The 16,149-nt window shown below is 34.3% G+C and overlaps 1 protein-coding gene across 2 annotated transcripts in view; it reads left to right on the forward strand.

Moving 5' to 3' along the window:
- ADGB (androglobin) overlaps nucleotides 1-16,149 on the forward strand; it is a 70,657-nt gene that overhangs the window by 38,747 nt on the left and 15,761 nt on the right. The window contains exons 17-26 of one of the 2 annotated variants that reach the window (XM_031612257.2): nucleotides 11-113; nucleotides 1,214-1,355; nucleotides 3,509-3,623; nucleotides 5,011-5,178; nucleotides 6,385-6,523; nucleotides 8,967-9,101; nucleotides 9,522-9,615; nucleotides 11,591-11,725; nucleotides 11,928-12,081; nucleotides 15,161-15,348. In XM_031612257.2, the coding sequence (XP_031468117.2) occupies nucleotides 11-113; nucleotides 1,214-1,355; nucleotides 3,509-3,623; nucleotides 5,011-5,178; nucleotides 6,385-6,523; nucleotides 8,967-9,101; nucleotides 9,522-9,615; nucleotides 11,591-11,725; nucleotides 11,928-12,081; nucleotides 15,161-15,348 (1,373 nt within the window). The remainder of the gene's footprint in view (nucleotides 1-10; nucleotides 114-1,213; nucleotides 1,356-3,508; nucleotides 3,624-5,010; nucleotides 5,179-6,384; nucleotides 6,524-8,966; nucleotides 9,102-9,521; nucleotides 9,616-11,590; nucleotides 11,726-11,927; nucleotides 12,082-15,160; nucleotides 15,349-16,149) is intronic. The other variant, XM_090135559.1, reaches the window with a different exon arrangement.

Consider the following 16,149-nt stretch of genomic DNA (forward strand, 5'->3'; position numbering starts at 1 on the left):
TTCTATACAGTCTACTGATGATCGAGTCTCCTATTATTTACTCGTGGACAGTCTGACACCTGTTGAAATCCTGGTTAGCTTTTCTGCACTAGTATGCTGGGATGATAGTGGAGGTAAGGCCAGTGCAGAAAAGTGCGTATTCATAGACTGATTTTGGTTGGAAAGGACCTTAAAGATCATCCATTCCAGCCCTCTGCTGTGGTTATTGCTGCCACCCACCAGATCAGGCTGCTTAGGGCTCCATCCAACCTGACCTTGAGCACTTCCAGGAATGGGGCATCCTCAACCTCTCTGGGCAGTCTGACTAAACTGATTAAAGAATTCTTTTCCTGGTATCTAACCTAAACCTCCCTTTTTAAGTTTGAAACCACTCCCCCTTGTGCTATCACTATTAGACCGCATAAAAAGTTAGCCCCTCTCCTTGTGGTAAGCTCCCTTCAAGTAAGGCAGTAACGATGTCTCCCCAGAGTCTTCTCCCCCTCAGCCAAATAAGCTTGGCTTTCTCAACCTTTCATCATAGGAGAGGTGCTCCAGCCGTTTGGTCACCTTTGTGGTCCTTTTCTGAACCCACTTCAACAGCTCCATATCTTTTTGTGTGCTGGGGTCCAGGCACAAAGTACTCCAGATGGGGCCTCACAAGAGACTATTTCAAGATCCAGAAACTTATGGTTTGAATATACATTTGATTATATCAATGGAATACAAACATTAGCATACAATAAAGCTATTGGTTGTTATGACAATCAGATTAAGTTAAAAAGACATTCAAATGTCAGGTAATACTTCAGGAGTAGAGCAGCTAGAACCAAATAGAACCTCCCTCCCCCCAAAAAGTAACCATCCTAACAAAAACTAATCAAAATACAATCAAAAGTATATTTAAAATAACTATAATATGAACATAAGCTTTGAATGGATGTTTACTTCCTTTGCACGTGGACATTTTTAAGGAGTTTTAGAAAGGACTTAAGTGTCTTGGAAGATGTCTAATTTACATTCTTCCAGTACCTTGCTTCGACCATGGTTTTCTAAAAAGTAGTGACATCTTCTCTATCACCTATGAATTTTTCTTGACTGTCTCTTTTCTCTGAGTTATCAAAGCCTATGTAAGGACTTCAGTGACTGTGGATACCAGTTCTGTATTTATGATAACTTTACCATTATAGTCTACATCCCACCCCACACATTTTTTTTTTTCCTTTTCTTCTTATAGCTGCTAAACAAGAAGGTTCTAGTATTTCAAAGGCACGGCTGAAGGTTGAACATTTCTCTTGGAAATGTGTGACTCCAGGGGAACTTGTGCTAAAGATGCATACATATGCAACCAAAGCAACTGTGTTAAATCTCCCTGTTGGGTACGTATGAGGTTTCATTCCTGAAAGCTCTTTTTTACTTTGGGATTAAGATGAACGGGATTAAGATGATCCTTTAGCTTGCACACCAGATAAGATTTTCTTTTCTAAAACATAAGTTTTTGTTTAAGTCAAACTCTTCGATAGCCAAGATTTAGTAAAACTGCAAAAAAGGCTATGAATTTAAAATAATTACCAAAAAACTTCTATATTTTTTTTTCTCTTCTTTAAGATCAATTAGCAAGAAAAAAAAATTAAAAAAATACAGAAAACATCATGGAGTACAAAATCTACTTAAAATTATTTCTAATGAGAATGATTTTGAGACATTTGTCAAAGGACCAAGAAAAATTAAACAATATTAGGTTTTTAGTGGAACTGTGAAAGAATAATGACACTGTAGGAAGCTTCATAGCTTTTCTTGAAATAGGATTTATGAATCATGAGATGAGAAATTTTGAGGGATTACAAGAGGCCTTGCATAGCTTATCTTACATTGCAAGTGAAATTTTTACAAAATTTCATAATTAGCACACAATAAAATTTATTTCTCTATGTATATAACTTCATGCAGTCAGTGTAAAGAATTTCCAGGTTTCTAAAATAAATAAATAAATAAAAGGCAAGAGCCTTTGATATTTATTAGCTTCTGGAAATGGTTCAAATGAAAAATGACATGATTTTAGCATGCACTAAGCATATATTTGCTGGTGAATTCATTGAGGGTTTTCGCTCTGTTGGAAAATAGAGACATACACTACTTTAATCTCAAAAAGATGTCTCAAAAATTTATTTAGTAAGTGATTAACTGAACTTTCAACTTGTTTATTTTTTCTAAGATATAAATTAATATTGCACTATTTGTTCACAGTTCAAGAAAATGTACTTCAGAAAATTTACTCAGAGTATGTCCATTCAATATTTTAAATGTCTTGAAAACAAAACGTAATTATGTTGGGCTTCAGCTATAGAAAGAAAATACCATAATACTAGCATGTTGCTAGTAAAATAAACTCCCTACTAGAGACCTCTAATTGTCTAAATTCAAACTAAATATAGAAAAGATGTGATTCTGATTATAGATTGGTTCTATCAGTACACATATCTCCTTGGCATAGTTTCTGACACTTGCACATTTGTGTTCTCTACAGAAGCAATAAAACGTGCATTTTTTTGCACCTGCAAAACTACGAGCTTCCTACCTTTGATTTTCTTTTACTCTTATCAAGGCCAGCAGGCTTTCATTAAGCTTTAATTTACAGCAAGTGTAGGAAACAGATGGGCTTATTGACCACTCTCCCATTTTATTTCAAATGAGATATGGCTTGTTCAGCCTGGAAGGTACTTTCTTCCTTCTGCTTTGTCAGTTGTTGAAAAGCGTTTTATATTTCACTCCCCAAGACAATGTAGTTAAAATGTGGAGGAGTTCAGGATGGGGTGAGCAATTTCTTACTCTTGCTGCTGTATTTCTGTTTAATGTGAAGTTGTAGCTAGTATGTTCTTGTCTAAATGCCATTCTGATAATGATAGAAGATTGTGAAACTTTACTATTTGATGGCAGCAGCCTCCTCGATTATCTCAGAGGGGCTGTAGGAAATTATTCACCGGTGAGAAGAGCTTGAGGCCCCTGTGTTGTATAACCATAGTTGGGAAATGTTTCTTTTATAATTGGAGTATGTTGTAGGGTGTGATGAGATGAAGTGCATGTGTTACATTTTTCTAGTAGTTGTCTCTGTAAACACAGAAATTATGATCTAATTTATATGACCAGAGCACTTAGCTTCCTTTAGAAGTTTCTTAGAGCAAATGTGTTTTTAAGTGTAGCTACCTGACCTAAAAACTATGAGCTTATATCCATCCGAAATAGTGGAATTACTTATTCTGCTGCAGAAATAGTAAAATCTAAATATAAGCAAATAAAATAATGATTGTTCTGATTTTGCCTATTTGCCTGTATCTGGAAGTTTTAGCAAAGCAAGGAGTTAGGGATGCAAGATTTGGAGAGTGAGAGGCTCTGGGAGAGGGTATCTTTTTTAACGAACATTCGTATGAAAAGAAAAGCTTAACAATAACTGTGAGTTACCAACAATGAAAAAAGTTATTTTTAATTTAAATTTTCTTTTTCTTTTTTTTTCTTTTTTTTTTTTTTAATGTAGACGACACGTACTTCTCTTTACAGTAAGTTCTGCTGTAGGACACCATATTCATCTCTGTAGCACGGTGCCCTGTGTCTTTGGAGAAGAGGATGCTGTAATGCGAAATCTTGAAAAGGTATGCGTGTCTAGAACTACTCAAATATTGCATTAAAGTTATTTCTGACTGTTATTTGGTTTTGAAGTAAAACACTATTGATCTTTTAGTGTGTTTGAGAGTATAATATTAATTTTAATATGAAGTGGGTGAGTAGCTTGAAAATGTTTTTAGCGGACACTGAAATGGATTTTGCAGTAGCTGACTTGTATAAATGTGCAAGTAAACATTAGGCAGTACACACAGAAAAACTGCTTAAAGTGGATTACTGAAAACACTCTTGCTGAGATACGTATATCCAAGTTAGTGTATAAGTTCTCTCTTTGAGGCATGTGGAAAAGTACACATGATCTATGTTCAAACATACATGTCTGGTAAAATGTCACATCAATAAATCTTGTTTTGTCCCATGAGATCACATATTACTCACTGGGTCACAGAGTAGCTTTTATCCCTAAAATGAAAAATTGATTCAAACAATTTCTCAAAGGTGAGGCAAGATGCCCTGGGGAGTAATTCCTACAGCTTTTGGTCTTTGTTGCCTTCAGCATAGGTGGGTATCACTGCCATCCATGTTTTCCAGATTTCTTTGGCATGCAGTATGCCCAAATATTTGGCATGAACATATGGGGAGAGGATCTCAAGCTCTGTTCTGCAAAAATTAAGTAAATAAATTGGAAGGTGAGCATAATGGCAAATTCATGTAGCAGTTCAGATTCAGGATCCTAATTATTAGGTATTAAAGCAGCATTATGTATATCCGTGATATTTTTTCTAGCAAGGAAATTTAATTATGAGAAGCTGGGACATTAAAAATTGTTTGTTGCTGGACTATCTCTTTGTCTAAAGTGTGTCATTTGCAAGAAAATGTCCAATTTTTTTTTCACAGAAATCCTAGTGAAGATTAAAGATGTCTTAGGCGGCATGTATTTGGGCATTGTTTTCAGATGAATACAAATAGTCACCTACCATACTATATAGTATACCATTCTATCTCAGTGTTGTACACTTCAAGTAACAGCAGTCATCTTATTATTGCAGTAGAAAGTTTATATGTTTCTCTTACTTTTGATTATATATTTTAGGACCAATAATACAGGAAAAAATAAATCCGTAACAGCTATGACAACGTTCTAACATGTAGTATAAAGTATGTTTTTGTTTCAATAGATAAAGTTAGTGAAATTTTGCACATTGTGAATTTTGAAAATTTGGAATTTTGAATACATAATTGATTTTATAGTTTATAAAATTAATGACAGTTGATTTAAGGAATTTTTAGTACTTCAACATGAGGAAAAAATGCCAATGTACTGTCACTGCTCAGAAAGGAAACGGAATCTTAAAAGGAAATAAAATCTTAAAGCAATCTAGATAGCAACAGCTAATTTTTCTCCTCTTTCCCCAGGAGAGTTACCGATTTATTGGGCAGGCTGTTACTATCCTGAAAGCTATTGGAAATGTGATTAATAATTTCAGCAGTAAGCCCAAACTTTCTGTAGCTCTGAAGGATTTGGAACTAACTCACTGTCCTCCTGGCATCCATGGTACTGAAATGGCTGAAGAACATTTTAAGGTGAAACTTTGTTCAGTAAACACATATCTAGAGGCTGCAGAGATCAGATAACAGCTTAATGTTGTCATTGTCTACTTCAAACCAGTGGCTATGTTTTTACAAAGGACCTCCTGAATGTTTCAAATGTGGCACTAGCTATTAAGCATCAATGCATACGGATCTTGCATAATTATCTTCTCTTATTATGAACACATTTTAATATGTGCACTATGCTTTAAATTTGAATCTCTCTTTTGGTCAGTTTCACTGGCCACTCCTTGGGTCACAATACATCAGTAACTTAGGGACTTGTCGGAAAATTCAGTAGATGTAGATATATGTATCTCATCTCCTCTCACAAGAAGATTAGCGTATTGTAGCAAAAGATTGTTTTTTAAAAGGCACACTTTGAATTAGCCAACAGTGATTCAAGAAGGAAAATTTGGAAATGATCTGTCTAATGTAAACAATGAATAATGATTCTGAATAAAGGCTCGTGCTAAAGTAGATTCTTCCTTCATCAGTCCTAAATTTTTTTCAAAATAAAGTAAGATTTTATTAATATTAATATATACAACTTAAGAAGTAAATAAAAATCTGAAAATAAGGAGAATGAAAAACAGACTGATAATTTTTTTTACATTAAGTTCTAGCTATTTTTCAACTTAGACTGTGAAACTGGCTCTGAAAAACATACTCTGAAATTTCTAATCTAATTAAAGATGCAAAAAGAGACTGGATTTCTGCTTCCTAAAGAGCATCAGGGTGTCAAGAATAAGAACAGACATCATGAAAGTAGAATACCAAATTTTCCCTGTTTGCCCATCAATATATTCCTACTTTTTGTAGTGGGATCATCTACTGACTCAGTAGTCATGCCCACATCATGATGGTAATGATCATGTTCTTCTATGCTCTGGTCTGAGAAAATCAGCTTACTTCACATAAACTGAAAAGACATTTTTTAGGTAATGAAAACTTGTGCTCTGGAATCTGTCCTGTATTTAAAAGCTGGGCATGAAAATGGTTTTCTCTTGCTTGCTTGCTTGCTTGAAGTATTGGAGTTCCACAGTAAGGACTAATTGTCAGTTATGTGTGAGAGAAAGTTAAGCATCACATGAAAATGAAAACAACTAAAAAGTTCTTGAAATGTTAATGAGAGCCAGTATATGTTGGCTTTTACAAATGAATAATTATCTGACAAATGTTTTCCTTTTTTTGTTTAAGGCTTTCAATGGTGCATTATGGGCTTTGATCAAATACGTATTGGACAAGAAGATGCCTCTTAAGTATAAATTTGCCTTCAGGTCCTTCACTTTAGATTTTAAATGCCCTGATGTACTTGAGGATGACAGTATGTCTTCAGGTACTGTACTGATATCGGTAAAAACTTCAAACATATTTTGGAGGGAACTAGGTCCTCACCGATCCCGATTAAATAACCAAGGTTCATTTCTTATGAGGTACTCAAGTTTTCTACTGTTAGCAGAATGTCTGAAATTATTCAGTGAGACACATCTCAGAATAAAAGTATAAAAAAGTATATCTATAAATATTTTTATATTTTATATTTATGTTCTTTTTGGTCCAAAAAATATATTTATGTTCTGTTAATTTACAAATTTAAAATCTATATATTTGCTCTATGCCTAGAAGGACTGGCCTACATTAGCACTGCTGAATTGTTAGGTTAGTCGTGCATCTTACAAGACTTTGAAAATCAATAATTATCACTGAAAAGTACCATAATAGATGAATGAAATCTTTCTTGTTGTTTATATATGAGGGTGGTTCAAATCAAGTCTGAAATTCAAATGCTATCTCCATTTCTTTTTTTTTTTTTTTAGTAGTGTATTTATTTTGCCCTCTGTGCTGAATTCATCTTGACTTGTGTATGATAAGTCTTGTTATGACATACTGCAGTTAGCAGTCCTGTCTGGTAAGGTTTCTGAGAAGCCATCCGAAAACAATCTGGTAATGTTGATCAGTCCAAATGCTATTCACCCCCAAGGAACCAGTGGATCTATAGGAGACAAGTTCATACAGTATGAAATAAAGATGGAAGTTTCTGAAGCTGCATGCTTTTTTCAGTGGTGTGGCTATTGTGTGTTAGAGTAGATAAAGGTTCTGTATGAATTTTTTCATTTGAAACTTGTCCACAAGTCAAGCTATAATCTTACTGGTGTAAGCTGTATTTGAGATTCAAATATGTATCTCAGTGGTGCACACCGACGACACAAAAACAGGGTATTCGAGTTGGATTTTAGGAAAACGTTCTTCACTGTCGGTCCTATCAAATGTTGAAAGAAATTGCTCAGTCACTACTCCTGGAGATATTAAAAAGTGAGCTGGGCATATGCTGAACGCTCTGAGTGATGTGCTCTACTTGATCCTGATTTGATTGTGAGATTGGATTAATGGTCCTCTCCAGCCAACTTTATTCTGTGATTTCATGCTTCTTTTAAAAAGTGGTTGTGCCATGCCATAAACTGTTCTTTCTTGGACTGAACTTGTGTAACCTTTCAGAGTTGCTAAGTGTTAAAGAGACTTTTGACAATAAGGAGGAACAACGGTTGGAAGCAATCAATTCTATCAATATTAAACAGAATATATTAGGTTGAAATGTGTGATCTTCTTTCTGATGATAGTAATATATTTTCTTAATCTAATTTGTCCCACTTTCATGTGTCTCTCTTTCATCTTCCTTTTTGTTTGATAGTACTTCATTTTGGAGCACTGTCCTTCCTCTCCCTCTAGCTCACTTCCCCTCATTGTACATCAGTGCATTTCCCAGCTGGTTTCCTGACACTGCCTCTCTGTGGTGCTACTCCCCATAACCTCCCCAGATAGACTCTTGTGCTGATAGCTTCAAGATGTTAATTCTGGGCAAGAATTTCATCAAATTTCTCATTAGTAACCTGTCAGAACCTACTTATTAGGGGAGCCACAGGAAAGAAGAGGACCTTTAGCAGTCTCTGTTGCGATAGAAAAAGGGCAAATGGCTTCAGGCTTGAAGAGGGTTAACTTAGGTTAGATATAAGGAAAAAGTCTTATACAATGAGGGTGGTCAGGCACTGGGACAGGTTGCTCAGAGATGTGGTGAGGCTGGATCGGGCTCTGAGCAAATGATCTACCTGTGGTGTCCCAGTTCGTTGCAGGGGGAGTTGGACTAGATGGCCTTTGAAGGTCCCTTTCAACTCTAAGGTTTCTATGATTCTAACTTCTATTCCATTCAAAAACTCCTTGATAACTGAAAGTCACAGTCAGATAAACAAAATTCCACATTATCATTTGTCTTATCCTTATTCTGTACCTCTTTAGCAGAAATCAAATGCAATGTTTTGAATATTGTTGGTGTTTAAATTATCACTTAGTAAAATCAGATTCAGAGATAGAAACACTTGAAATCTTGTGAAGCTCTTTTCAGCTTTTTTCAGATTCAGACTTTAATGCATGAAATTCTGTTGGTTTATTTTTGGAAGATGATTTCATATTACAAGACTTGATTTTAAAAAATAAAATGCCACACCTGTCTATAGAGAGAAGAAAAATATGACAATTTGGTATTCAGCATTAGCATAGTAGCTGCATGCTGACTTTGTAATTATGCAGTATACAATGTCTATTTGTATAATGATAGGAGGAAAATGTTAACAGTGGTATTTTTGCCATAAATAGAAATTTTATGCAGGAACCATTACTTCTGTAACTCAGCTCTCCTTTGTATTTTCACGTTATAGCAAGCAGCTACAAGGCTCCCAGCCTTGTAAACTAATAAAGTGTTGTTCATTCTCTTCCTCTTCTTTCAGAGAGTTGTGAAGTAAATTCCCTAAGTAGCTGGCAGAAAAGAATTCCCACTTCTGAAGAAGCAGCAGCAGCTCTTAAACTCCAAGCTATTTGGAGGGGGACTTATGTGAGGAAAGTACTGAACAGCAGAAAACCAGGTGTGTCCTTTTTCAAAAATGTTACACCCTGTTCAAATATTTACTGCAAGAGCTTTGTTCTTAATTAATTCCTAGTTAATTTTCTATGGCATTTCATGTCAACACAGGATGTTATTGTGAAGGTATTTAAAATGGAAAATATTAGTCATATAATTTTTTGGAGCTGGAAAAGTACTGAAAAGTATAAAGGTGATGATAATGGGGATTTGGGGATGGTGAAATGAACATAATGGGGATGGTGAAAGGAGAAAGTAGTTGTCAGCTCTCTGGCATCTCTGTAAAATTCCTAATAAGATAGCATTCATAAGACTTCTTTGACTTCTAAGTGATGTTTTTCACAAATATTTGGTAAATGTACATTTAAAACACTACAAAAGTTAGGTATTATGTACATTTTCTAACTTATTTTATTATTTCTAGGTACTAAAGAAAACACTACTGTAAAAGAAATCTTGCAAAAATTGTGGACTTCAATTGAGTTAAATTTTGAACAGTGTGCTGTAGTGCTGTTAAGGTAATGATATAATAAATTATACTACTTTCTTGCAGCCATTTCCATAGAGTTGCCATAAATTGCTGGTGCACACAATAAATGTGGGAGGAGCGTTATTAGTTTTAAAATTACAGAACTTGCTCAGAAAGGATAGGATGCTTTCTGTAGACATATGGTGTGCTTTATTATATGTTTGCATGAGTAAAAAGTGTATCAAGTCTAACCATTAGGTAAGGATGCTACCATACAGTTGTTTGGTGGGTTTTTTTTATTGATTTTCTGTGAGCTGGAATATTGTCTTCTGTATTTTTTTTTTTTTAATATTCAGTAGGTTGTTTCATAGGTAGGAACCTATGTTTCTTTAGTTAATCTTCTATCCAGTTGATTTAAAAAGCCCATTTTGATCATTTGCAAGGTTGACCCCTCCCCTCCCCCTTTCCCCACCCTTCCAACTTTTGGTATCACGTGTTTTCCCCAACTCCTTCACAAATATCTGCAGGCATTCATACACCTGATCTAGGAGTAGGTCATTTCTGCCAGGTGTGAGGAATGAGAACTAGCAGTATGTACCGCTGTGAATATAAATCCTCATTACACATAACCACTTATTTGAGGAGCACTCACATGAAGTGTAACTTTATTTCACTTTGTAGTGTTTCTAACCAGAGTAACTATGTGCTGTTAGAACTTTGGCATGAACCAAAGGACCTTGCAACCACAACCTTGTACTAAGCGTTAGACTGTAGTTTTAGAACTGTACCATCTCTAAATTAGCAAAGATCAGATGCAACTTTGAGTCTTCCTTCAGACTTACAGGACATGTGGGATAGATATTTTCTCAGGGAATACATTTGACTGTTAAAATCACAGTACTATGATTTTTTTTTAACTATTATTTTTAAATCACTTACACACTTTTGATTAATATAAAAAGCTAGTGCTTTGACCTATGAAGTTATAAGCAAAAACTTCAGGAGTTCAGTGTTATGGTAGAAGTTTTCCCATTCTTAAAGTCTAGACATATCACGGGCCAGAAGCAGCACCATTTTACAATGTAATCTCTTAGTTTAAAAAGCCCTAAAACATCTCTATTTAATCAAGGTTTTCAACTTGTTTCTCATTACAAATCCCACATTCACAAAGAGAAGTTCACTGTGCTTGCCCATACTGTAATTTTCAAGGAATTCAGAGATTTGAGGCTTCTGAGGGGCTTCTGTCCATGTTCACTGCGCATCAGTGATGGAAGGAATATTTGCAAAGCTTTGCAAAAGAATATCTCAGACTGTTCTGCTTTAAACTAATTCTGAGAAAGTTTAGATCCTCTCTGTGACTCACCTTAATTAAAGGCCGTGGTTGGCTATTATCATTGCTAAAAATATGAAAGTGGGGATTGTTTGTGTAATTTCAATTGTTGTTTAGAGAAGGCAAAACCGCGAAGTACCACCAGATTTGGTGGATAACAATTTAGCAATTTAAAACTTGGACGCGTTCAGAGGAATATTAACTTTTGATACCACAAATTATAAATAAGCTTCCCAGTCTCAGTGAGGTGCCAGACAGGTTAGCTCTAATTCCATAGAAACTGATAACACCTAAGAATTTAAAGATGAAAGAGGTTTTTTAAATCTCCTTATGATGCCATAGCTTTAAGATGACAGCTTAATACAGAGAAATGGAAGGTGTCCTATCTAATGCCTTTTTTTTTTTTTAAATAATACAAATAATTAATGGATAGATTGATGGATACACAACACGTTTGTACGTAAGCATCAGTTATTACAGGCTACTAGCTCTTGAACTAATAGAGCACCTTCCTTACCTGATTTATTATTTTTTAGTGTGATCCAATAACAGAAAAGATAGTAGCATTAGTAAGACATCTTATAATTTCATTTTACTCTCAAATACGAAGCAGCGTTCTTCATAATATACATCAATACATGTCCCCCCCGATTATGAGTAGATTTAAATCCTTATTTGCTTTTCTACTTTCCAGAGAAATGTTTAAAAGAAATTCTAACTCAATCAAAAGTTTTCCTTGTTATGAAGATGAGTGGTGTAAGATCTCTTTCGCTGACTATGATGTAACATATTTTGATCAGCCACCAAATATTTGGTTTGTGGTTTTTAGGTGAGTTTTGTATAGCCTTTTATATGATTCTTATAGGAAAGAAGTAATATACACTGTTTTCCACTAACATGTTTCAAAAAACAGGATTTTACATGAGTCTGTTTTCATCAAATTCTAATATATATTTCTGTTTTGTTACAAAAATTATTCAATTTGTGAAAATAAAATGAATTTAATTTGTTCTTTCATTGTTTCATTTTAGAGAAATATTTTTTGTCCCAGAAGACATGCTCATAGTGCCAAAGATGTATACCACTATTCCTTCCTGTAGACTTCATGTAATTGATAATGACACACTGGAGGAAATGCCACATGTCTTTTTGAAAGTGGCACCTCATATTTACCCCAAAAATAAGGTAAATGTGTGGAGTATAAAAATAATTGGAATAAAAATGATTGCTGAATTCTGATGATATTTTCAGCTACGTAATAATATTCTGCTTAGAAGAATGGCTACGCTTATTAAAAAATTCAAATAAACTATCACTGACCTCCTAATTCATCCAGATTTCCAGTTTTTAGGCTAAAGATGACAGCTTGCTCAATCTTTTTTTACAAGTTAGGTTTCCTACATTCTTGATTACTTTCTCTTCTGGACTGCTCCCAGTTGTTCTCATCTTTTTTCTTGTTTATGATATACAACACTGAGCACAGAAAATTTTGCAGCAAGGATTAACTTAAAATGAAACAAATGATGAGTAAGGAATGATTAGTTTACATGTGTTTTGGGCAGGCTTTACTACTTATAAAACTGACTATGATGCTCATTTTCCCCTCTCTCCCCCCTTTATTTTTTTTGCAAGAGTTTTGTTGATTCATACTGCTATAGCCTTAAGTGCCTTCCTGAATAACTGAATCCTGTTGTTAATTTTTCTTGATGAAATGTGGTGTATTTCACTATTGATTTTAGTGCTGTTTTTCTTTCAGACCATTTTCCTTATTTAAAGTAACATTGAATTCTTTTCCTTTAAAATTATAACCCTTAGCTTTGTAGTACCAGTTAATTAAACATAGATCACTGTTTCACTATGCACATTACTGATAAAATATTAAATGAAATCAGTTCCAGGTCAGAAAGTCTCACTAATTAGAGCCTTGTGTTTCAAAATGTGTACCAGATGTGGTTATCTTCTCTAGTTTCTTCATTATGACAGCATTTCCCTGAACTTAAAAGAATGATCAGGAGCAGGTGTTGACTACTTCTCCTCTATTCCCATATAGTTTTCATATAGCTTAATTGGTTCGATAGTTCAGAAGAATGAATTAATCCAGAAGTTAGTTTATAATTATTTTCTAGTTCTTTTCCTGTTCGGGCCTCTTCTAAACTCTTCAACATTACCCCTAATATTGTGTGTGCTAGCCACACTACCCATGGTTGATCCTTTTAGTGAAGATAAGTTCAAGTTTGAGCTTTCTCTGTTAGTAGCAAGGAATTGATGTTAGTCTAGGACTGTTTTGTTGTCTTTCTTCTGTAGCTTTACTTCCAGTATTATCATACCTTTTCCCCATTCCCTCCAATAGAATGAGCTTGCTTTATCCAAGGCATACAGTGAATGCCAGCTGAATGTGGCAGGTAGGGACTACTCCTGCTGGAGGGATATCATCAAGAGTTAACTTGGAATCTTCAGAGGTGGGGTGTGTATTCCATCAGGAAGGAAAGTTCAGACAGTGGCAAGTGGCAGGATGTGAAAAGAAATCTCAGTAATAAACACCACTTACAGGCTTTCAGGATAATGATGAGTTGTGGAAAGAATAATCACAACTTCAGATTTATTTCAGAACTCATCTCAGCATTTGTCCTGCTTAGCAGACCGTGACTGTTCTATTTCTGTCTTGTGGAATGGAAACAATTTTACTGGTTTTTTTTCCCCTCGGACTTCTTCCCACTTTTCTTGAATTGAGATGTCAAAGATTGCATACACTATTCCAATTAAGATCTTACCAACCTTTGTGCAGTACTTTGGCATTAATATTGGAAATGATCATTTTGGTATGCCCTACCCCCACCTACTTATTACTGCATGGGTACACAATGTGATAGCTCCAGTTATTCTGTCATAAACTAAAGAATTACTATCGTTATTTTCTCTTCTTTATTGAAGACCTCTCCCCGTAATTATTGCAGATATTTTTCTTACTCTCTAAGCCTATGATTTTATATTTAATGCAATAAAATATGGTTAATATTAGTAAGAAGTGATTTTGATTCAAGAGTATTAAAACAGAATTGTACGTGTATGCTGCGTTTTTCCACTCTTCTTATTACATAATCTCTGCTACTGAGTTTTTCAATAAAACTCTGTGGACTTACGCCAAACAATTTACTTTCCTGTTTGCAAATGGTCCACTAATGTTTCAGTGGACTTGCAACACTACAGAAAACTTGACTGATAATTTGACAAGACAATTATTCTGTTTTGTGACAATTGCATACGGTGGTGTCATTTTAATCTGGTTGTTACCTTTCTTTTAAGAGTATTTTATATGAAATGTCAATAATAAAACAAGAACATATAGTACGCCTGAATTCCTAAATGTATATATTAATATAAAACAAGATATTTTTCCTTTCGAATAAATCTAGCAGTTAGTTGTTCTGCTGCAAAACTAAGAATCAGCAGATTAAAACAAAGCAAAAGTAAATTTTATCAGTTGATATTGTTATTTGCTACTGAGTCGCTCTAGGAGTGCCTTCAATCATTCAGAAATTAATATTAAAATAGAGATAAAATCTGCAGACTAGCAATAATGTATTTTGTCTGCTTTCTGTAGATATTACAGTCTAGATTAAAAAAAAAAAATGCAACGCAAGGTGATAGTTTATTTCTTCTAGTCTTTTTTTTGTATACTGCTACAATATACTTTTTACTATCTTATACACAAGTTTTTTTGTGGTTGAAAATGACAGAGAAGCATTTCTAAAGCATCAACACTCAGGGACCCTCTAAAACCTCTGTGACCCATCTCTGGGGGTACTTCTCTTTTAAATATTTAGTTAGTTAGTTAGTTCTTGTGCTTTATATTGTATGTTGTTTAAAATAATTACTACTTTAAGTATTTAAATATTTAGTTTAAAATTTTAAACTATACTGTCAGTGAAGGCTTCGATGTGCTGCTCACAGGAATTTGTATTTCTTTGTCATCTATTTACATATCTTTTTTTTTCTTTTAATGTCCTCTCACTTATTCTTTCACCAACTCCTTTGACTATTCTTTTTTATTATCATGTACTACTTTCTATTTCCTCTCACTTGTCATTAGGCAGTTCTTAACTCCAGCCTTACTATTTCTGATGTAGTTTTACAGTTTATATCTATGACTTGCCTTTTCAATACTTACTCAATTTTACCTTCAATTGGTACTCTGCATTGCAAGCTGTATTTCCAGGACTAGCAAGTGTCATTTCTGAGTAAAAATGTCTTGTTTCCTCTTCAGAAAGGATACACATTTATGGCTGAAGCACGTACTGGTGACCAGTCTTTGACAGCTGGAAGATGGAGACTCCGACTCATCAGTTCCCATAGTCCACTCCCATTCCTCTCTCGTGAGGCTGTAAATAATGTCTATTCTACTAAAGAAATTAAAGAGTATTACATACCCAATGACAAATGTGTAATGTTCAGGTAAATATTGAGAGAATAATGATTAAATCCTGCTTTTTATGTCATTGTAGCAAAGTATGTTCTTTCCTCTTTCCTAGAAGGGAAAGGTGTTTAATAAACATCTCCATTTTTTTTAGCCATAGATACTTGATACCAGGTTTTGTGTTTCATAAATGTGTTGTTTTTATTTTTATTTTTCTGAAATACTGCTGCTGCTTAATGAAGAACAGTTGTGAAATAAACAGACTGTAATTTCAAAATTCTCACAGTACTATTCTGCATTTCTCTAGGCTCAGTCTTACCTATGCATCAATGACTGAAATTCCATATTACTTTCGGAGATTAAACATGCATTAAAACTGGGATTTTACAAGTGGTGAGGAGGCATGGAATTTCATATATTTTTTGCCTGACTTTATTTGAGCACGTGATTGTTTTAGAGGAGCATGTTCAATCAGAATGTCATTATTTATTTACTTTTTCTAATTTTTTTTTACTTAATTACTTTTTTTTTTTTTTTAACTTTCATTGGATTTCTTGTTAATGGAAACTGTTCCCTCATGTAGCTAACCTTATTTTTTCCAACAAATTTTATTACAGCAGAAGTAATAATATAAATATAGAGATCTGATAAAACAATGGGAAAAAAATGGGAATACCACCACTTTTTATAGCTGCCCATGTTTACTTTATCATAGATTCACTGCACTGAACTGCAGGAAAGGATGCTTAGCTCACCAGATTGCAAGAAAATAGTGAGCTAAAAACTCAGTTATTTTTTTTTTTTCCATGTCAGCACAATGCTTAGGTACTTCCCTAGAA

This window comes from Phasianus colchicus, chromosome 2, assembly GCF_987193195.1.
Source record: "Phasianus colchicus chromosome 2, bPhaCol1.hap1.1, whole genome shotgun sequence".
In the NCBI taxonomy this organism is placed as follows: domain Eukaryota; kingdom Metazoa; phylum Chordata; class Aves; order Galliformes; family Phasianidae; genus Phasianus; species Phasianus colchicus.